Source organism: Lampris incognitus, chromosome 12 (genome assembly GCF_029633865.1).
Source record: "Lampris incognitus isolate fLamInc1 chromosome 12, fLamInc1.hap2, whole genome shotgun sequence".
Lineage (NCBI taxonomy): Eukaryota > Metazoa > Chordata > Actinopteri > Lampriformes > Lampridae > Lampris > Lampris incognitus.
The window spans coordinates 48879449-48902564 of NC_079222.1; the positions used below are offsets into that span (position 1 = coordinate 48879449).

Here is a 23116-nt window from a genome sequence, read left to right on the forward strand (position 1 = left end):
ATGGTGGGCAAAAACTGACCTCAAAGGAACAACGACGTCGGTGAACCTAGTGTGAGATAATTGTGCAATCTCAACGTACCTGGAGAAACATGACAAGCAGGTAAGTTTTGTTTCCCAGGGTGTTGTGATGGCATGAGTGGCTCTTTGTGATTGTGTCATTCTTGGATATCTGAGTCTCATCACCAGCCAGCCAGCTCTAGCTTGGTCTAGTCGGAAAGGCACGAAGTGAGGAAGCCTCTTGGATGAGAGGCGAAACGTCTTCACGGATATATACCAAGTCCAGTTGCACTTGATTCAACTCCTTTGGATAACCATGACCCGGATGAATGACAACATTCACAGACACGTCATTCTTGTATATCTGAGTCTCATCAGCAGCCAGTCAGACCAGCTTGGTCTAGTCGGAAAGGCACGAACTGAGGAAGCCTCTTGGATGAGAGGCGAAACGTCTTCACGGATATATACCAAGTCCAGTTGCACTTGATTCAACTCCTTTGGATAACCATGAAGACCCGGATGATGAGAACATTCACATTCTTGTATGCATGTCCTGCAGTTCAGCACCATGCTGTTCACTTGCCGGCTGAGTCCTGGCCACCACACAGACTGGCGAGCACATGCTTTACACTTCACCACATCTTGGTGTCCTTCGTGTAGTTTGGCTAGCACATCGTTCTGCGTTGCTGAAGGTATTACGAGCCTCGTGTCTTTCAGCAGTACGCCATCTTTCACTGTGAGTGTAGCTTGCTCTGGCCAGCGGTCCCCCCGTCCCACTTTTCTGACACCAGTGTAGCCAATCGGGGGGGCAGCCGGGAATCCGCCGCAGCCGGGACGCGAACCCGGCGACTGCGCTAACCAGTCGACTAAAGGGTCCTACTAAAGGGCTAGCGGGTCTAGTCATCGTTACACTAGTCCGCTGGTTCTCCTCAGAGCTGGCTGTTAAGCTGTTTGCCTGAATCTCCGTATCCATTTTGTCCGCTCGTGCGGCCTGGAAAAGTCAGAGCTTTCCGGCGGCTGACTGCTAAACGTACTGGATGTGTTGGCCTTCCTGCTGGCTCCTTCCCAACTCTGCTCGTCTGCACTGTTTGGATCCGGTTTCACGGCACTTCTGACACCATGTCGTGCTTGCAAAGAGAATATATGCACGCGAGACAAAGTGAAGATGGAGCAGGTTCGTTTTGTTTTGATAAACTCCTACAAGAATACCACAACCGGAACAGCCCAGGACCTGGGCCAAGCGACCACCACCACAACCATGTAGTCAACTCGGGGGGCAGCGAAGCCGGGACGCGAATCCGGGTCTCCCGCACCACAGACGACTACGTTAACCACTGCGCCACCGTGCCGCCAAAACAAGTACCAGTGTGTACCTAAGTGGGTACCAGTGCTTGTCGCTGGGGCAGTACCTTCCTGAAGTACAACAATGTACCCATGCAATTGTACTTCATTGCCTTTTAAGTACCTTTGTAACCTTTCAGCTTATGGAAAGATACATATCTGATCCTTCAAAGTACAATATTGTACCTCTTGCTGTGACGTACCTGTGAGCACAGAAGTGTACCTCTCCTGTGCCTCAGTTTCTGAGAGTGTCTTACATATTACAACATATTTAACCCAAAACCGGTCACATGAAACTGATAAGGGCTATGACGTGTGTTAAAATCAGCGCACCACATGTCTCTTCTTCTACCATGTTCAGTTGCAATGAACATTTCTGCACTCAACTTCTATAGGCTTCCATTTTGGTGACGTCACCACATTTAAAGGGCCACAGATGGACGCGAACGCTTCAAAAACGTATCGTGGCAATTTCTCACTGTGGCCATAAAACGGCAGATTAGATTTACAGACATGTCTGAGACTTACCCAAACGGCTACTGAATGAATTTCGTGCCGGATGAAAACAAGCGGCTGGGTAATAACGACTCCTGCGGCCCGACATAGTATTTTCCACTCACCCTTATCTCCTCGTCCAGGATTCGTACTCCTAGTTATCTATTCCGACTTCACGCCCGCCTGTGTATGACGTGATAAGACTCGGAGCTCATGCAGACGTCGAGGCGTTGAGATGACGTCACGGGGCCGTCACTGTGTTGGGGGGGGGGGTGGTATTTCTGTTCGCTCGTGGGATTTCTTTATTATTTCAGCGGGCCAGCCGACATAGTGTCTCGGAGGCTAGTGTCATGTCGCGCTTATGAGCCTCCGCGTGAACAGGAAGGAACCAGCCCCCCAGCGCGCGCTGTTGCAGAACCTCCGCCCCGGCCCTGCCCCGCTGCTGCTGCTGCTCCTGCTGCTGCTCCTGCTGCTGCTGCTGCCTGAGGAGGCGAACGGCGTCATCGGCGGTCTCCTCTCCACACACGCGGCGTAACGTCCGCTGCACGGGACCCGCGCCTGTCGGAGGTAGGACACGTTTCGTACCCGTATCCACCTGTTTTCTAAGCGCGGGGCAAACGAGGTGCGTCTCTGCGGTGCTGCGGGCGCACTTGACTCGCGCCCCCCTCGGGGAGGATGCGGACGGGGCACGAGGATGATGGAGCGTCACACGCTTTCTGAAGGCGCAGGCTGCAGGCCGAGGATGCTGCGCGTCGCTGGCCCGTTCATCCAGTTCGGTTCGGTTCGGTTCGGTCGGAGCGGCCGTTCGCAGCTGCTTCGTCCTAGAGGCTGTTTCTAGAATGGCGAGCGGGTCGTCCGAGCCATCTTGTTTTGCTGTGATTAGGCGTTTTTCCAGCTTTAATCTCCGTCGGAACCCCCCACCCCCACCCCCCGTAGTTAAAGCGGGTCAAATACCCTGTCCCGGTTAGTCCCGGTTAGTCTGGTTTCACGATCTGCAGATAATAGTCATCCATGATGTCATTTTTTATGTTTTCCTTCTGTTTTTTTGGCGGGGGGGGATGGGGAGGGAGGGGAGGGGGTGTCTCCCGTGTCTCCTATCTAATTAGATCGCCTACCTTCGTCCGACTTTGACGTGGCAACCAATAATAATTAAAGCGATGTGTAGATCTCTGCCTCGCGACAAGGTGGACTTTGACTGGCGGTGACGGAGCTATGGGAGCGACTAGGAGTCGACAGTTTGCTTAGCTGGACAGACGCGTCCACATGGACACTCGTCGTGTGGGGGCAGCTCACACATACCTGACCGCATATTCATATTTTGTTTTTTTTACCAAGATATGATATGTACCTGTACACCAGCACAAACGATGCTGTAGTGTGCGTGAGTGTGTGCGTGTGTGTGTGCGTGTGTGTGCGTGAGTGTGAGCGTGAGTGTGTGCGTGAGTGTGTGCGTGTGGCAGGGCTAATGGACCTACACTAAGGTTTCAGTTCACTGATGGGTGTCTGGCGTTAAAAGCTCTTCCTGATAAGACTGTCGCCCCCCCCCCCCCCCCCCACTGGCTGCCGGACGCGCGGAGCACTCAGACTGCTGCTGCTCAGCCTCAGAGGGACGGATCAGTGTCAGATTCGCTCCCCGGCTGCTCAGTCCAATGACCGGCCGCCAGAAGAGATTATCTTCCTTACCCACTAGAGCGCATCAGTCCGTCCACCAGACCTCTCGGTGCTGTACTGTACAGTCTCACCATGTGGATTAGTTTGCGACAGATCCTTCTATTCGAGGAGGACCTGGTCCCTGGAAACCATAGGTTGTTAGAGTCTACGTTATGGACATAGCTCAGATATCTGTTTCATTTATCGATGTTTTGCAGTGTGCGCGTGCCCGCGCGTGCATGCGTGCCCGCGTTGGACGTGTGCACGTTGTTTGCAAGTGCTGGTCTCCGGAGGACGCAGTGTGTAACCGTAGCAGTAGTCGTTGGGGGCTGGCTGGGCGTTGACTCGACTGGGCAAGCTGATAAACAGAGGAGGAGGTGGGAGGTTAAGAGGAAGAGGAAGACAAAGGGTGGACTGAAGGTCGTAGGAGGGCGGTGTAGAAGAAAGTGGAGGTGAAGTGTTTCTGAGGGGGGGGGGAACACATCTGGATTTGAGTGGCGGTTCAACGCATTCATTCTGCAGGAAGTTGTGTGGACAGCCCCCGTGTGGTCTAGGTACGAGACTCTCGTCCTGCGAGTGGCTTAGCTGTAGGAGAACTGCAATGGCTTCGCCGATCCTCTCTATCCTCTTCCCCCAAAATCAGCCCCGACGCGAGTCTGATAAGAAGTGAGCACCGAATCTGAATCATTCACAGACTCTCTTTGTCTCCGATGGATAAATGTTAAAAAGCCCAAGGCACCTTACAAGGACCACGTGTTTTCTGACCCAACAAAACGAGACGACTGGAAGCGAAGGGTGCGAGAACATCCTGAAACAACCCATTGCCCTCGAGAAAGAATAACTTTTGACCATGTGTAATGGAGCGATTCCTTCTGAAATTAAAGTCCACAATAATGATGTCATAGTTATGATGTTTTCACGTGTTTTAATTTGATCATTTATTCTGACACCCCCCCCACCCCACCCCACCCCACCTCTCTTTCAGAGCCACCCGGTTCAAACAACAGTTGGGTTCCTCTTCAGTCATGCAGAAGGTAACCATCATCAGGAAGCCCGAGGGGCCTTCGGACACGTGGACTACTTTGACTTAACACCTCTTTAACTCATTTAGTTTTGATTAACGCCGGCAAACATGTTTTGGGGAACCCAGGCACACTGCTTGACCTTTCTGATTGCAGGTTGCACAGGTGGAGGGAGGACTGGCTCAGGTTAACCTGCACTCCTCCCGTGGTCCTAGTGCCCCTGGCTCACCTGCCACCAGCGTCACTGTAAATATCGACCCGGCCTGTACACAAATATATACTATACCCATCTTTACATGGTGGCTGGTCCCACGTGCACTCTAACCTGTCTTTACATCCTGTGTCTCCAGGCACGCGTGAATGACCAGGTGGTGGGCTACAGAGATCTGGCTGCTCTGCCCAGAGATAAAGCCATCCTCCACGTGGAGAGACCTGATCTAATGACATACTACCCCCACCATGTCTTCTCATCCTCCGACCAACCACGAAAGGAGGTACACGTGTACACGCCCGCATTCACACATATGAATATCGTCTTCTTCGCTTCTTCCTTTTACATGCTCCCTCCAGGGGTCGCCACGGCGGATCCACTGTGTCTTCCTGTCCTCCTCCTGTCCTCTGCAGCTTCCTCTGTCACACCGGCCACCTGCGTGTCCTCCCTCACCACATCCATGAACCTCCTCTTTGGCCTTCCTCTTCTCCTCTTCCCTGGCAGCTCCATATTCAGCATCCTTCTCCCAGTATACCCAGCATCTCTCCTCCACACATGTCCACACCATCTCCATCTTGTCTCTCTTGCTTTGTCTCCAGACCGTCCAACCTGAGCTGTCCCTCTAATGTACTCGTTCCTAATATCATTCCTCTCCCTGACACCATCACCTCCTCATCACCTCTGTGCCGATGCTGCCTAGCTACGTTCTCCCCGTCACCACCTTGCAGTCTCTAATCCCTTTCAGATTGCTCCTCCTACATACGATGTAGTCCACCTGTGTGCACCTTCCTCCACTGTTATACTACATCAGCTGTGTTCCTCCCTCTTCGTGAAATAAGTATTCACCACAGCCATTTCCATCCTTTTAACAAAATCCACCACCATCTGTCCTTCCACACTGCTCTCCTTGACACCATATCTACCCATCACCTCCTCATCACCTCTGTTCCCTTCACCAACATGCCCATTGAATCTGCTCCAATCACCACTCTCTCCTCCTGGGGTACCCTCTCCACCAACCACTTCATCCAACTCACTCCAGAATTCTTCTTTCTCTTCCATCTCACACCCAACTTGTGGTGCATATGCACTGATAACATTCAGCAATACACCTTCGATTTCCAGCTTCATACTCATCACTCTGTCTGCCACTCTCTTCACCTCCAGTACACCCTTGACATGCTCTTCCTTCAGAATTACCCCTACCCCATCTCTCCTCCTATCCGCACCATGGTAGAAGAGTTTGAACCCACCTCTGATGCTCCTGACCTTACGCCCCCTTCCAGCTGATCTCTTGCACACACAGTATGCCCACCTTCCTTCTCTCCATCATATCTGCCAGTTCTTTCCCTTTACAAGTCATTGTAAAGGATGCCCCCTTCTCCTTTGCCCAACAGTAGCATAGTTTCCACCACCCTGCTGGCCAGCAGTACCGGTGGTGGTCGTTGGTAACCCGGGCCTCGACAGATACAGTATGGAAATCTAGTTTATGATCCGCATATTTGATTTGCCCTGAAAACTGCAGTCATCAATCCACTCTTAAAAAGGAATAATCTAGACACTTCACAATGAACAGTTATAGGCCCATGTCAAACCTCACATATTTAAGTAGAATAATTGAAAACGCTGTTTTCCAGCAGCTCAACAACGTTTGGCACTAAACAACAGATTTGACGTCTTCCAGTCAGGATTTCGACCACACCACAGCACTGAGACTGCTCTTGTTAAGGTCTTCAATGACATCCGCTTAAACACAGTGGCAGAATCTCAATACTGGTATCATTGGATCTCAGTGCTGCATTGACACAGTTGAACAAAATATTACTAGATCGATTAGAAAACTGGTGGGCCTTTCTGGCACAGCACTGAACTGGTGTGAATCCTACTTAAAGGACAGGGACTACTTTGTGTCTATAGGTAATTACAAATCTGAGCATACAAAAAAGACCTGTGGAGTTCCCCAAAGCTCCATTCTGGGGCTACTTCCGTTTAAAATCTATACGATCCCACTAGTTAAGATTATGGAAAACAACAAAATATGGTATCACAATTATGCAGATGACATGCAGATTTTCACATGGCCATTGAAACTCTAGTTAATGGGCACGACTGTATTTGCACATGAAACTGGTCGTTGGTTTCAGTCGTTATACATTTGTCGTCTTTTTACAATGCTGTGATTGCAACAATCCCTAATCCTCTGTGAATAGCACCGGTGGCCTTTGAAAATCTAGTTAAAGGTCACACCCATTTTTGCATATGAAACTGGGGGTTGGTTTCAGTCGTTACATTTTTTTTAGGGCGTTGCTCCTTATCCTACATGTCTTTGGACAGTCCAAAGACCTACATGTCCAAAGTCATGTAGGTCAGGTGAATCAGCCAAACTAAATTGTCCCTAAGTGTGTTTGTGTGTGTGTGTGTGTGTGCCCTGTGATGGTCTGGTGGCCTGTCCAGGGTGTCTGGTGTCTCCCCGCCTGCCACCCAATCGATGCTGGGATAGGCTCCAGCATCCCCGCGTCCCTGAGTCCATGAGCCATAAGTGAGTTATGAGTCCCATAAGCGGTTTGGATAATGAATGAATGAATGAATGAATATTTGATTTGGCAAAGGTTTTACACCGGATGCCCTTCCTGATGCAACCCTCTGCATTTATCCGGGCATGGGACCAGCATTAAGAGTGCCCTGGCTTGTGCATCCTCAGTGGCTGGGTTTCGCACATCAATATTGTATTCAAACAAAAAATCCAAATCAATTGCGCTTGAAGGTAAAGCACGCGGACTAGTCTAATGCAGTTGTGTTTTTGTGATCTCCAGAGATCCCTTTCTCCTCCCTCCATATCTCCTCTTCAGTCTCCTGAGGTAAGAGCCTGACCCAAACTCTTGACTTTGCTGTGGCATGTCCCACTGACAACAGCGATGTAAGCTTTTAGTGATGACTTTGTGTTCATACCTTTCCCTGAAAATGTTGCGTGGTCAGAATTTGTTTAAATTAGCTTTAATTTAATTAGTTTTCGCCAGTTCGAATCCCCGTGTTACCTCCGGCTTGGCAGGCGTCCCCACAGACACAGTTGGCCGTGTCTGCGGGTGGGAAGCCGGATGTGGGTGTGTGTCCTGGTCGCTGCACTAGCGCCTCCTCTGGTCGGTCGTTGCGCCTGTTCAGAGGGGGAGGGGGGACTGGGGGGAATAGCGTGATCCTCCCACGCGCTACGTCCCCCTGGTGAAACTCCTCACTGTCAGGTGAAAAGAAGCGGCTGGCGACTCCACATGTATGGGAGGAGGCGTGTGGTAGTCTGCAGCCCTCCCCGGATCGGCAGAGGGGGCGGAGCAGCGACCGGGACGACTCGGAAGAGTGGGGGGTGATTGGCCGAATACAATTGGGGAGAGAAAGGGGGGGGGGGGGAAGAATGACATTGTTAACTTATATTATGTGCTTCTATGCACCCTATGCATTGCCTTTGCGCACAGCCTGTTGACACCTATATATAGATACACCTATATATATACACCTATATATATACACCTATATATACACCTATATATACATACATACATACATACATACATACATACATACATACCTATATATACCTATATACATATACATATACATACATACATACATACACACACCTATATATACACCTATATATATACATACATATATATACCTATATATATACATATATACACATACATATATACACATACATATATACACCTATATATACACTTATATATACACCTATATATACACCTATACATATACACTTATATATATATATATACATATACACTTATATACATATACACTTATATATATATATATATATATATATATATATCGGACTTGAACCTAGGTTTTTGGCACTTACTTGCGTTGTTGTCCCCTGACTAGATCCTTGCTTGCGTTGTATTAACTCTCAGATGTACGTCGCCTTGGATAAGTCTGCTAAAGGAAATTGTAACATTGTAACATCATTGATCACAAGCAGCAGCCAATCAGAAAGCGGGAATTTTGCGTCGGCGGAGCAGAATATCCCTCTTGTTAATGTGTCACCATGGAAGAAACTCTTTATTGCCCGCACGGGGAACCGGGGAATGCCAAGCGTCCATTTCCCCGAGCTGACGCAGCGACGGGCTCCCACGTGGCTTCTGTTGATACATTTTGGGTTGGCTTGAAACGTTGCCATGGGGAACCAAACCGAACCAAAGGCAAAACGCGACAAAGTAGCAACTCCCCCGCGAGCGTTTAAGGCCCCTGTCGCTGTTAACACAATGTCACTGCTCTCATGTAATGTCGGTGATTTCGCGGCCATCGCCACAGGAAGTAGAATTGTGGTGAGAATGGCGCGTGACGGTTTCATCAGCCGAGCTCCTCTCTGTTTCTGCCGGTGATAGCTGAAGGCCCGCAGAGCCGAGAGTGAAAGTGGTTCTCCTGCATGTTCCATGCTGCAGCTCCAGGCTGGCCACAAGACCAGTGGCAGCCTCCAGCATTTCCATAGGCCAGGTACCCCCGCACGCGCACACGCACGCGCACGCACGCACAATATGAATACTGCCCTTTCTTTCCTTACTTGATGGATGTATGTTGTTAGATGTCTTTAGGGGTGGGCCGATTTACAGATCTCACGGTTCGATACCTCTCACGATTCGGGGCTCAGGATTCGGATTCGGTACGATCCAGTGGACGCCTCGGTGAGCACGAGGCAAACCACCGCTGCAGTTCTGTTTTTCCTTTATTTTAGAATCAGGCCCAACGTCTTGGCATTATCAAGGCACGTATTCAAACACAACGCAAGTGCAGAAGTTCTGACACCATTTTGTGCCATCTCTTCTTGTTGTGTAACACAACTACTTTACTCTAAAAGCTACTACAACGACCAAGGTCGTTATTTTGACCGTTTTGGATTCTCAAAGTTTAACGAGTTTATGGGGGGGGGGCAGATACAGGCCTGCCGCTCCCCGAATGCTCCTAAAATTGCATACATTTACATTCAAATGAGTTTTAGATCAACCGCACAAAAAAAGTTATGATAAAATCTACCTAAAACGACCATCAGCGGTCAAAATGACCGTGTGTAATTTGCGCATCATGGTGCGCGTCATGTCAGTATTGATGAGGTGTGTTGTTTGCATCATTTCCTTCACAACGTTCAATTCTTTTTTACATGTCCCGTTTTATAGGCCTTGTTAGGTTTGTTAGATCAGCGATATGTGTTTTCCGTGTTGTTCCTCAGGTATTATCTCAACATGTCTGGGCACAGGCGTCGCAGTGTTTACAGGCGTTGGACGGCGGCCATTTTAAATTGTTTCAAAAATAGTAGCAGTGTTTCTCAACCCAGTCCTCAAGGACCCCCTATCCTGCAGATGTTCATTGTAACCCTGCATAGGTAGCCCTACTTGTACTTACTCGACCAATCATCTCGCAGCACTTAATTATGCAAGGTGTGCAACGTCTGACAAAATTCATTGCTGACTGGTTGAATAACTACAAACAGGTACCTATTCAGGGTTGCAAAGAAAATATGCAGGATAGGGGTTCCTTGAGGACTGGGTTGAGAAACACTGATAGTAGTGTAACGATCACGGATGTGTAGACTCGCTAGCCCGCTGGCTGACGGGTCGGACCCTTTAGTTGACTGGTTAACGTAGTCGCCCGTGGTGCGGGCGACCTGCCAGCTAGTTTCATAACAGACATACTAACATATGCAATGCATTCATATCTCCATTGGGTCGTTAGCTTGACAGAATATAGAGTTTAAAACCGGCGGTCATTTTGACCGCCCATGGTCGTTTTAGGTAGGAGTGAAATCCCGCTCATTCTAGTTCTAGTTTAACACAATGGGGGACGTCTCGAACCGTGAAGACCGTATCAAATGATTCGGAATTCGATCCAGTATCGTCCCATCCCTAATGTCCAGCTGTACATAGTATATTGAGTTGTATGTTTTCTTGTGTTTCAGATAAAGGTACCAACATATACAGCAAACCTCCCATCTACAAACAAGGTACATTCTGTCAGCATCAACCTGTAATCACCAATTTCTGCCCATTCCTGTCTTCCCCACTGAACCAGGGCTTGGGTTTCACTGTCTTTACAGATATCATTAGACACGTAGAAGGGGGCATCATTGAGTCGTCAAAGTTCCCAGCCGCTCAGCGACCAGACCCAAACCTGCCTTCCAAAATAGAGACCGAATACTGGCCCTGCCCTCCCTCACTGGCTGCTATGGGTAACGCACACCTGCACCGGAACATAAAGTGAACTGCAGTGGCAGCATGTGCTAATGGTTTCTCCTCTTTCGCTTCTTCTTTAGAGATAGAGTGGAGGAAGAAGAAGGTCCAAGAGGAAGATGAGTTTGAGGACCTGACTGAAGATGCAAAGACCATACATGAGCAAGAGCTTGAGAAGGTGCTTGTGGCGGCTTGTGAAGTTGTGCCTGCAAGTCTGCATTGGTGTGTGCATAGCTGTGAGTTGCTGCAGGCTTGATCACCCCTGTCTCCATGTTTGTGGCGTCACCAGATTAAGTCTAACCTGGGCCGCCTCATCCTCAAGGAAGAGAAGGAGAAGGCCATTCATTTCCGCAGGAAGACACAGTCCCTGCCGGACAGAACACACATGCATACTAGTAAGACCGACTGCATGCTCATGATGTGTCTCATGTTTGGGGTGACCACTGCCTTAGTGTGGTTTGAATTCCTTTCTGCCAGGTATGTCCACAAGTGCATCCAAGTCCGCCTCCCGTCCAGGCTTGACTCGGGTAAGTGCGCGTGTTTGTACGTGTACATATTTATCTAGACACCCAAAGCGCTTCACATCGGAGGGGTGAAACTCGCTTCAACCGCCACCAATGTGTAGCACCACCTGGGGGGGGGGGGGGCTGATTAGGTGGCCAGGTGGAGAGAGCCAGGTTGGGGATTTTGCCAGGACACCGGGGAACCCCCTAGTCTTTGTGATAAGTGTCATGGGGTCTTTAATGACCACAGTGAGTCAGGACCTCAGTTTAACGTCACGGCATCTCCTACAGCAGTGTCCCCGTCACTGCACTGGGGCATTGGGGCATATTTGTTATCTTTATTAGGACCACAGGGAAGACTGCCCCCTACTGGCCCAGCAACACCGCTCCTGGCAGCAACTCACGTTTTCCCAGGAGGTCTCCCCAATGCTTCCTGGAGGGAAGGCTCGATGTGAATTTGTCATTATCGGCACAAAATTCTTCCTACACAAGCTGAAGTCCAAGATATTACAGATTCATGATTACAGTCAGATTATCCTATAAAACTTGAACGAATTGCCATACTTGTTGATACAGAGGGGGAACATGTAAACATCTGGTGAAATAACTTGACCCCCATCACCCTACCCAAATGCTTTAATCATCGACCACATTGCAAGCTGGACAACTGGCAGTCCTGAACTGAATGTCATGTTGTAAACGTGTCAACCCTTTCTTAACCCCCCTGTTTGTATCCCCACGTCTTGTGTGTAGATGCAGTCTGCAGAGTTCACGACAGACGGCGACAAGGCCCGGCCAGGTCAGTTTCCTCACGGCGAGGCCTTTGCAGCTAAAACGTCACACAACTGCCAGATTAAAGGGATCAGCAGTTGGATGGGTGGGTCGTTCAAACTGCAAGGCATAAAAAGTCAAGCTAAGATGTCTTCAGTGAAAACAAGCAGCAAGTTGTCACGGCAACAAACTGAGCTCATAGTCACTACTACACGATGCTTTCAGCCTGGAATATCCATTATTTGGCAATCCTTCCACTGCATTAGCTGTTTTAGGATGCTGTAGTGTATTTGCAGCCATAGCAAGTCAGTGGCCAGCTTAATTAAGGTATCATAATAATAATCATAATAATTTTATTTATGTAGCACTTTTCTAAAGCAATGCCACAAAGTGCTACACAAAAGAAGCAGAAGAAGAAGAAAAGGTATCCTGCACTCGGAATAAAAAGGTCCACTTTTGGGGAACCCTCCTTGTTTAGTAGGCCGACTCCAGTCCTGCTTGGGCGGCCCAGTGGGCCAGAGGTTAGCGCCGTCGCCTCACAGCAAGAAGGTCCTGGGTTCGAACCCCCGGGGTTGTCCAACCTTGGGGGTCATCCCAGGTCGTCCTCTGTGAGGAGTTGGCACGTTCTCCCCGTGTCTAAGGTGGGTTTCGTGCGGGTGCTCCGGTTTCCCCCACCATACATGTTAGGGTTAACGCGCCTGCCTGTGCCCCTGAGCAAGGCAGTGGGAAAAGAAGCAGAGTTGGTCCCCCCCCACTGTTCCCAGCTACACAGAGCACAGCTAGGATGGGTTAACTTGCAGTAACGGCATTTACCCACGGGGATTAATGATTTAATCATTCATTTAATTTGATTTAATTAGTATCAGATGTTGTGATGATGGTGCTAACTGGGTTGCATTGTTTTAATGTTTTAATGCTCATCAAACCAGTCAGATTACTTGTGCCTGGTGTTGATAGTCGAGGGCCTTAAACTGGTATTTCAGTAGCAGGGACTCCCCTCCTGTAGGCTGGAAAGGTGGATGATGAAAGCTGGTGCTGGTTTCCTTCACAGAGAACGGAACCTCTCAAGGTCAAGTCCATTTTATTTGTGTAGCCCATTATCACAAATTACAAATGTGCCTCAGTGGGCTTTACAGCAACACAACATCCTGTCCTTAGACCCTCTCATCGGATAAGGAACAACTCCCTAAAAAACAAACCCTTTAGCAGGGAGAAGAAACAGGAAGAAAGCCCAGGGAGAGCAGCAGAGGAGGGATCTCTCTCCCAAGATGGACAACGTGCAACGGATGTTGTGTTCACACAATTAACACAATACAACACTGAAAGAGCAGAACAGAATTATAACAGACTTATCAGATATCTGAAAAGGAAATGTGACGAGGAGGATGCCCGGTGTCCAGGTGGCGACCACCGTCACCATGGAAACAAGGGAGGAGGACAGACTTAACATGCACAAGGGGGAGACTTTACATCTCACCGTTCAAACACAGAAGAGAAAGGAGAAGACGTAATTCAGAGAGAGACAAAAGACATGTGAGAGAAGAGAACAGTTTGCAGTAGTCAATCTATACTCTATAATCTGGTGGGCAGAACAGCGGTTGGTAAATTCACCAAGACAGAAACCGACCCGCCATGCAGTCCAGGTTGTGAAGCACTCAACTTAAAGGCAACTAATTGTAAGCTAAGGCAAAAAGACGAGTTTTAAGTGTGGATTGAAAGACCTCACCAGACTCTTGACTGTCTGACGGCAGCAGGCCGGTTATTCCACAAGAACAGGAAAAGGCCCTGCTGCCACCAGCTGACTTCTTCTTCTTCTTTCTTTTTGTTAACTTTGGGTACACACAGGAGCCCCGTATTTCGAGAGTGAAGAGCTCGAGATGTAGGCTTGGGTACATGCTCAGTTGTCTTCCCAAGCTTTTCTAAGGGTTTCATTGCAAGGGAGGTGAGGGCGACCAGCCCTGAGACATTAAGAGCTTTGGGGCTACGAGATTTAGGAACAGGGTTGGCCAAAGCCTCCTTTTACAAATTTGGTACGTGACGAAGGCTCAAGGACATCGTAGAAACATCACAAAAGATAGAATCAGTTGCTTTGTACGAGACTCCAGTAAACTACTGCTGCTGTTGCCTGGACCCAGGCTCGTATTCACCCTTAACGAAGGGAAGAACTTTTCAACATCACTCTGCTCAAAGGCAAATGACTGTCTTTATGTTTGCACCTAATCCTTCAATGTTTTTTCTATGAAGTCACGTTGGTCAAATCTCAGGTAGAATTCATTAAGCGCACTGGCAAATTCAACGTCTGACCTGAAGCCACCCGCAGTAATGTTGCTGCATTTCCTGCCTCGCTGTAGGCCCACCGTCGTTCACATGACAGGTGAGGTTGAGCCAAGGTTCTCGGCAGCCAATTTGCTCTCAACTGTAGACTTATACTTGAATTTGGCCCTCCAAATTTCAGTTTCACTTCCTTTGTGGCTTCATATAGTATGTCAGAAACACCTACTTGCATCTTTTTCTGCAGAGTACACTTTCCTGCCTTACTCATCCAAGTCTTATTATTAGGATCGACTCCGATCTTCTTAATAGCAATGATCACATTCTTAAGGAAAGGTACATACAAACAGACTACATCAGTAAGTTAATTAATCTACCTTGCAAGAGTCCCTGAACACCTCCCAGTCAGTACAGTCAAAGGATCCCTGGAGTAAAAGAGCAGATTCCTCAGACTAAAATTTTAACCTCTTTGGTCTGGACTTTTTCTCTTTTAAGGACAGTTTTATAAGTAGGAGGAAGGAGCACACAACTGTATTCAGCAAAACCTAATCTGTTTAAAGGTTCCCCTGACTGAACTGTAACAGAGGTCAATGGTTCAGTCTGGTCAGCTGAATCCATGTTGGATAAAATGGTGACCATTTTTCGTAGCAGAGAAAAATAAAAACATCTCACACTACTCCTGCAGCACTGTCCAACCTTCTGGTGTCCATTGGTATGCTCAATATCTTCCAGACACAGAGAAACAAACAGGAGAGCTGGCCAGGCCTAGCTGGGATGGGCGCTCCAACCAATGCACGTGATGCTGCCCAGGAGCCCCACACAGTCATGTGTAAGGGTCCAAACAGAAACGGTTTATCAAGTAATATTTTGGTGAAACCCCCCATTTAGAACAGTTTGGGCATATATATGGACACCACAGAGTTGGATTATGCTGCAGGAGTAGTTAAAGGATCTTTTTTATGGACATTTTCATGCTTTTTTTTCTGCTGGGAAAACAGTCTCCATTAATGCATGCACTTTACCTGACAAAGAGCCAGCTGACAGGAAGTTCTGTTCTCTTTGAAAGGTGCTAGTACCAAATTTTAACACCCTCCTTCCCAGCCTACAAGGCCAACCAGGTATCACGAGATTTCGTGTCACAGTCACGGAATTTAATCTGCTGAGGGACACGATGTCACTGACATTTTCTTGTCTAGCACCACGAAGTCGTATCCTATGCATTCCTATGGGCCAAGTTCTTCTTGCACGAGTCACGTTATCAAGATGCTGGCTCTGGCTGGTCTGGCCTCCCAGGAGAATGCCAGTCACTTACATATATTTGAAAACACAAAAACTACGGCAGTTAGGTTTAGGGTTAGGGTAGTTTTTGTGTCTTGATAACGTGACTCGCGCAAGAAAAACTTGGCCCATAGGAATGCATTGGATTCATATTGGTCGTGCTGGACAAGAAAATTTCAGTGACATCGTGTCCCCCGGCACCATTTCATAGATTAAATTTTGCGACTATGACATGAAATCTTGTGATACCTGGTTGGCCTTGTAGGCTGGGAAGGAGGGTGTTAAAATTTGGCACTAGCACCTGACAAGGTGGAGTTCTTGATACTAATATTATAAATTCTGGTTAAGTTGATTTTAATAGTGTCATTGGTGTTGACCTGGAAGATTGTCAGATAGGTAATGCTCCATCACCGCATCAGTGTGATCACTCATAATGGCGTGGGCTTTATAGGTTTTTACCTTGCCTTCTCAGGGGGGTCATTACCTAAACCATGCATGGAAATGTACACAATAATAATCATCAGAATCATTTACTACGGAATACAAACACCTGGGCCTTCACAAGTACAGGCTGCCTTTGAGAACAGGATCTATTACAAGTCATCTGACTAGATGATTTGTTTTATCATCCATGGTAGCCCGGCAATGACATTCTTCAAATGGCTTTACCAGAAAAGAGGCCCGTTTAGGTATGATCAGAGGTTTATGTGCTATGACACGATACTCTGACCAAGTATCACTGTCTGTGAACTTCTTGGTGGACTAGTCTTTGAGAAATTGCCTCTTAACATCTCAGATAAACATTTGCCGTGAACTGGACGGTATTTACTCCTCCGTTTTTCTTTGCATCTCCATCCAGTGTATAGACATCACAGCCAAAGACCTTTATCTGTAGTCAGTATGAAACAAACTGATGTTGCTCTTGCCAACTTGCAACAAACCAGCATTACCTTAGTCACTTTTTAGGTATAACATAGCGGCAAGTTGAAAAATCTCTGCCGCTGAATTACCTGCAGAACTTTACCCACGCAACCGTCACCCAGCCACAACCTCCAAGTCACAGAGAAACCTGCTATGAGCTAATGAGCCGTCAGTGTCTTAATCATCTTAGAGACAACAGCCGTGTCGAAGGACTCACCCTCACTGTTCTTTGTGTCCCTTTATTAACTTAGGCATTTTAGAAGTTAGCCATCATTTATAAAGAAGACAATGCGCGACTACAACTAAAGAGCGTCCACTTGTAGTGGAACAGGGCAGTCTTAATGACTATATAATTTCCATTTTAAATTAATGTGCTCGAGATGGTATTTATTATTATAAGTCACCTTTGTGTTGTTTAATGTGCGATGATATTTGAGTAACAAGCGACAACACGAGCCCGGTCTCTAACTCTTAGCTTTAGACGAGTAAATGTTTAGTGTGAATAAGCAATGGGAGCTAACTTTGGAGAGGAGTTGTCTTCTAAGACCACCTCAGTACAGCGGAGGAGGAACCATTGCCTTGCCAGAACAAAGAAATAGAAAATGTAGCATAAATGCATAGGCTGGTAGCTTAACGTTGAAAGAGCAGTTTCAGACACGTGGGAGCATGTGCGTATGCGGGTTGTGAGCGTCTCGTACAGGCGGCGGTGCAATTCAGTCTGTGGGCCATCACACAAACTCGATGCTGAGAAACTCCGCTGGTGTCACTCTTCAATAATGAAAGGATAAAATGCAAAAACCGAAATAATTTGTTTGCAGACAAGATGGCAGATAATGACTCCGAAGGCAGCAAGTAGGTCCAACCCAGTCGCACGCACTTTAATCTATCAGATCGTGATACCATCACGATTATGACCTGCTTTACGTGATGTGGTCACGATCTGATAGAACCCTAACCCTAACCTCATTAGTCGGCGAGTCGTCACCACATCACGTAATTCAGGTCATAACCGCGATGGTATCACGATCTGATAGATTAACGGAAGTCCGTGCGACTGGGTAGGTAGGTCATGTCCCTAAAAACTCGTGCTTCAGACACGAATGTCCGAGTTGCACGAGCTCTTCGTTTTCAACCATTCAGGCGAATTGTTAGTTTAAATCGTAAACATTTTACGAGCTTGGTTTAATCATAATTATTATGTTAACTGTATCTTTGCGTTGTTTAGTTTTCCTTTAAGTGTGAGCAAAAAACACCAAAAAATGAGAAAAATTAAGTGTAACATTGGTGAACGCTCATTTTTCCACAGTGAAATTCAGAAAGGTTTTTCAGTTAACAAAGCATATTAACAAACAAACAAACAAACAAACAAACAAACAAACAAACAAACAAAATACAGGTAGTGCATTTTCAGGTCAGCATAGAAGTCCTGCTGTAAGCAGCAGGTCTGGGTGAAGGGTGATATTCTGGGCTGCAGGATTACAACACTTTCAGGCTAACAGGGTGACCATTGGTACCCCGCGTGCTCATCCTTCTCTTCTTCTATTGCAGCTGCTCAGGTAAGACCGGCTCTCACTGTGTGTGTGTGTGCGTGCGTGTGTGGCACGTGCATGGCCAGTAGAAACCTCAGTGACGTGGGTCTGCTAACCTCAAGTACTTACATGTATTAACAGATCCATTTTGGTTTTTGTTTTTGCACGTACTTTTCTTCCATTCATTCTGAGTTTGTGTGCAAACTGTTCAGTGTGACGCTTCCCCTTTCTGCCCCCCCCCCCGCCCCCCCCCCCGAGACTGCGTCTCCTGGCACATGTGCAGTTCGTGTGCATCCGTTTCCTGCGCCGTACGTGTTAATCTTGCATCTTCATAACATTATTATGGGCCTTGTGTTTGTGCAGGGTGTCTGGGGCTGCTCTCTTCTGCTCGTGGTGTTTTGTGTTGTTTTGTGTTATTTTGTCGGCTTGTGCAGCAAGGTTTACATGCAGAGATGGGCAGTATTTCAATTAAAGTGTCTGAAACGCACGTTTAATTACTTTTGATGACTTTATATGTATTTGATCAGTCTGGGGGAAAAAACAACAGAGTGTAATATATTACCTCTGGGAACATTATTTTGGATTTGGAAAATAAAATACCGTAGCGAATTCAAGGGGGCAGCTGGGATCTAGTGGGATCTCCCGCACCACGGGCGACTGCGCTGACCAGTCAGCTAAAGGGTCCGACCCGTTATCCAACGGGCTCGCGAGTCCACACACCCGTGGATCTTTACATTACCCCCCCTCCCGATGGCCTCACGGTCTCACCAGCCCACTTCTGACACCAATGCAGCGAATTCGGGGGGGGGGGGCAGCCGGGAACCGCCGTAGCCGGGACGCGAACCCGGATCGCCTGCACCACGGGTGACTGCGCTAACCAGTCAGCTAAAGGGCCCGACCCGTTAGCCAAGAGCTAGAGGGTCTACACATCCGTGGTCGTCACAATGCTTTTCAGCAGAGATCAGACTTGAGCGCCCCGACCGACCAGACGAGGCGCTAGTGCAGCGACCAGGATACATACCCCCAATTGACACGGCCTTGTGTCTCTAGGGACGCCCTACCAAGCCGGAGGTAACACGGGGATTCGAACCGCCGATCCCCGTCTTGGTAGGCAGCGGAATAGACCGCTACGCCACCCGCACGCCCCCAGAAGACAAATTCTGACTCTCCAGACGCTTAAAAAAATGTTTTTTTAATACAAAATACATGTATTTAAATGAAATACATGTACAGTACAATACCAGTACTGCAGTTTATTCCGACACATTTTGGCACCTCTAACCTGTTAGACGATGAAATACCTCTGCCCATCTCTGCTCACATGAGTATATTTACATATAACGTGTCCATCATTGCCTGTGGTTTGCTGGTCTGCTGATGCGCCTGCGTAGAACGGCGAGGCATTAAGGGAGCGGATGGACCGAGGAAACTCGCTGCCGAGTATCCTTGAGCAGAAGGTGAGCACCGCACCTCTTCTGTTGCACACAGCTTTTTAACGCAACTTACAGAACTGACAAGTCGCCACGGCGGCTCACAACCACAGTTAGGACTTGCTGAACCTCCACTCCAGGTCGTGGAGCCCTGCACAGGTGACGTCACAGTCCACCAACCAGTTCCTGTGCTTCACGGTCTACTGAACTGGAAATTGAAGGAAATAAAAGCACAAACACCCGGCCGTTAACAGCACAATGCCGTTTATCTCTTGTTGTCTGCATGTGTGCCATAGATCTACTCCTACGAGGCGCTCGTTGTTTCCCACAGGGGGCGCTGCAGACTGCCACCAGGAGTCGACCGCACCCGTCTGGAGGTGCGTATGGGAGGCCGCGTTGCCATGCAAAACCCTCGTGTTGTCCGCACACTCTGCATACTGCCCTCGTGCTCGGGGTCATTTATGACCCGCCTCCATTAATCGTCTAAATTAAAGCAACTTAATTTGATTCAAAACCCCGAATCTGTTGTGCTGCTGCCCTCCTTCTCAGTGCAGAAAGACTGCATTTAATCAGACGCCACTCGTTTTTATTACAACACACCTGCCACACTTGTTTTCTTTACTGAGGTAGATGTTTATTATTATTACTCTTATTATTATTATTATTGCTTAAGGTACTGCATAGGTGTAGAAATGAACTTTTCAGCAAGAGATGGCACTTGTATAGTGTAAAAAAGTAGCAGAAATGTGCACAAAGAAGTTGTTGTCTTAGGGTCAAACATGACCCTAGGACAACCTTGGCACCCTAGTGGTGGAAATATAAACAAAAACAATGGCTGACTTTTTCTCATGTTGGGGTCACTCTAGGAAAGGTCATCACATTTCAGGTTGAAAAATGACAATTTAGAGTCTTTCCTCTGCCGTTGAACACGGATGCGGGTCGGGCCGGGCACCGTTCGGATTCTAAGGATTCCGATTCCGATTCTGCTCTTCGAGCCCGGTTCTTAACGTTTCTCGATTCCGGTTCTTTGAGGGGCGGGGTCAAAACAGGTCACCTGCTTATTTACATTATTTATATTTACATTTACAACAACCGTCTTCATGCACGACGACGAAGAAATAAAGACGCAGTCACACCCTGGTCCGGACTACCAGGTATTAAACTCCTTAGATTAGACCAGTCCTTTTCTAGAAAAATGAGCATGTCTGCCTTCTCGTGCTGTATACGCGAGCGCTCAGCTCAGAAAGAGCACGGGTCAGTATTTGCATACAGTTTAAGTTGTTTGCTGTGTCGCTGTTGCGGTTAAGACACACGTTATTAGCTGTCCCCTACCCCACTGCAACGAGGAGGCGCTGCTCGCTGTGTGCCCAGGGTTGCTGAAGAGGACGCCGGGGCAGGAGACGAGACCGGCGCAACGTGTCCAACACGGTGTCCAGATGGACAAATATGGCCAAGCACCTTGGCCTATACTATAGGCCAGTGTTTCTCAACCCAGTCCTCAAGGAACCCCTATCCTGCAGATTTTCTTTGCAGCCCTGAATAGGTACCTGTTTGTAGTAATTCAGCAATGAATTTTGTCAGACGTTGCACACCTTGCATAATTAAGTGCTGCGAGATGATTGGTTGAGTAAGTACAAGCAGGGCTGCCTATAGAGGGTTACAATGAAAATCTCCAGGATGGGGGTTCCTTGAGGACTGGGTTGAGAAACACTGCTCTAGGCCAAGGTGCTTGGCCATGTTTCTTGTGCGTCCTCCCTTGCACGGAATGACCTCTGCCACAGGCGTCGCACTGAGCCAAGCCTTCCACACGTCCGACCGCCGCTTGCTCTCTTGGTCCATGATGGCGCGCATTTAACCTGCGGAGGCGGAAACTACGGAAGCCGCGCGCCGCCGCCACGGCAACCGAACCTGACTTTAGCGCGAGGTACATTTACTTAGGAAGCGATGGGCAGAATCGAAATGTGAAATTCTCAGCGATTCCTTTGGAATCGGAATTTTTGGAACCGGTTTCTCGATGCCCGACCCTAGTTATGGGCCATTCTGACCCGTTGACAACAGGAGGGGACATATCGGAGAGAACGAGAGTCTAGTTTGACTCTTCTTCTTTTGTCTTCCCCCCTCTCAGAGACACCTGGCTACCGAGGAGTTCGGGCGGCTGTTTGGAATGACTATCGCCGAGTTTGACCGCCTGTCGCTATGGAAACGAAACGAGCTGAAGAAGAGGGTTTCGCTTTTCTAACGAGTGACGTCACTCCTCAAACATTCCGTGGGTGACGCTGCTGCCAGAGCAGCGGTAGTGCAGGGTAACCCGTATACAGTCACCGACAAGACACGTGACGATGACCGACCAGAAGCTAACAGTGTCTGCCATGTTATTCTGTACTAGTCCAACACGACTCTCTTGTCTGTCCATGTTGTCACTCCTCCTCCTTTCTGTTGGCGCGCACCTAGGCCAGCTCACACTAACACCTGACCCTCATCACCCCGATTAACCTTTACTGATCCTTTATTGATGCACTGCAGATTCACCGACCATCACCCCACGTGGCGATACCAACAAGTCCCCCAGGTCGTTCGCCCTCCGACATACTCCTGCTGCACTTATAACCACTGCTTGCAGAACACCCAGGACACCCGCGCTCATCCTCCGTGTATCTTATGCATATATCGACATGTAGTCCATCATACTCATCTTTTTGTTGTTGTTGTTGTTGTGTTTTAGCAGATACTTCCGTCATGTTGACCATGTCGTTAATATTCTCTCACCTTGAATGACAGCTGGTGAACCTCGGCCCCGTGGACCTGTGCTAACATGTCATGTGTTAAACTTGCATAGCGGAGTAATATCTCCATCATAGCGTCGAGGATGTCACGTGACCGGACGAGATGTTTATTTCTTATTTTCTTCTGTGGAAATGTGCTGCAGTACTTTTCTATTTGCTTACCATGGGATTTGTTTACTGTACAGCAGGGGCGATTCTAGGACCAGAGCTTTAGGGGTGCTGAGCACCCAGAGTGCTGGCCGGCCAGGCAAGATAAATTTGGGGGGGGGGTGGATCAAACCATTTTCGAAGCATGGGGGGGCGCTGTATTTTTGTTGTTAAAATATTACGTTTAAACCATATACCGGATATGGTTTTGACATTTCTTCAGCTTATTAAACACGGACATACAGCAAAAAAATCTCTTCAATTTTAGGGGTGCTGGGGTTCAATTTAGGGGTGCTGCAGCACCCCCAAAAATGGGCTAGAAACGCCTATGCTGTACAGATTTGTTTTGGTAACTGTGGACCCCCCGGTGGCCCAGGGATACGGAAGCAGTAACTGTGAGAATTCCCAAACCAATCACGTTGCAGACAGTCGGTCTTGATGGAGGAGGCGCTGTCGAGGTCTGGTCTCGGGATGAAGCGGCGTCCCCCTCGCCGCTGTGGACCACTCAGCACCATCAGCTCTGCAGTTTGTTGT

The 23116-nt window shown here is 48.2% G+C and overlaps 1 protein-coding gene across 1 annotated transcript; it reads left to right on the plus strand.

Annotated features, from left to right (window-relative positions):
* Positions 1-2156: 2156 nt before the first annotated feature.
* On the plus strand, positions 2157-23116 carry dmtn (dematin actin binding protein). Its single transcript, XM_056290786.1, has 16 exons — positions 2157-2400; positions 4469-4517; positions 4662-4751; positions 4856-4999; positions 7530-7574; positions 9114-9222; positions 10679-10723; positions 10817-10948; positions 11033-11127; positions 11239-11344; positions 11427-11476; positions 12206-12251; positions 18242-18249; positions 19614-19679; positions 19949-20029; positions 21778-23116. Exons 2-16 carry the CDS (start codon positions 4509-4511, stop codon positions 21889-21891), a joined length of 1140 nt encoding a protein of 379 aa, XP_056146761.1. The 5' UTR covers positions 2157-2400; positions 4469-4508; the 3' UTR covers positions 21892-23116.

Bases quoted from the DNA above. Each gene is read 5' to 3' on its own strand.
- dmtn (XM_056290786.1), top strand. The intron at 9,223-10,678 runs GTACCCCCGCAC...CTTGTGTTTCAG, and splicing joins CCAGCATTTCCATAGGCCAG to ATAAAGGTACCAACATATAC. The intron at 11,477-12,205 runs GTAAGTGCGCGT...TCTTGTGTGTAG, and splicing joins CCCGTCCAGGCTTGACTCGG to ATGCAGTCTGCAGAGTTCAC.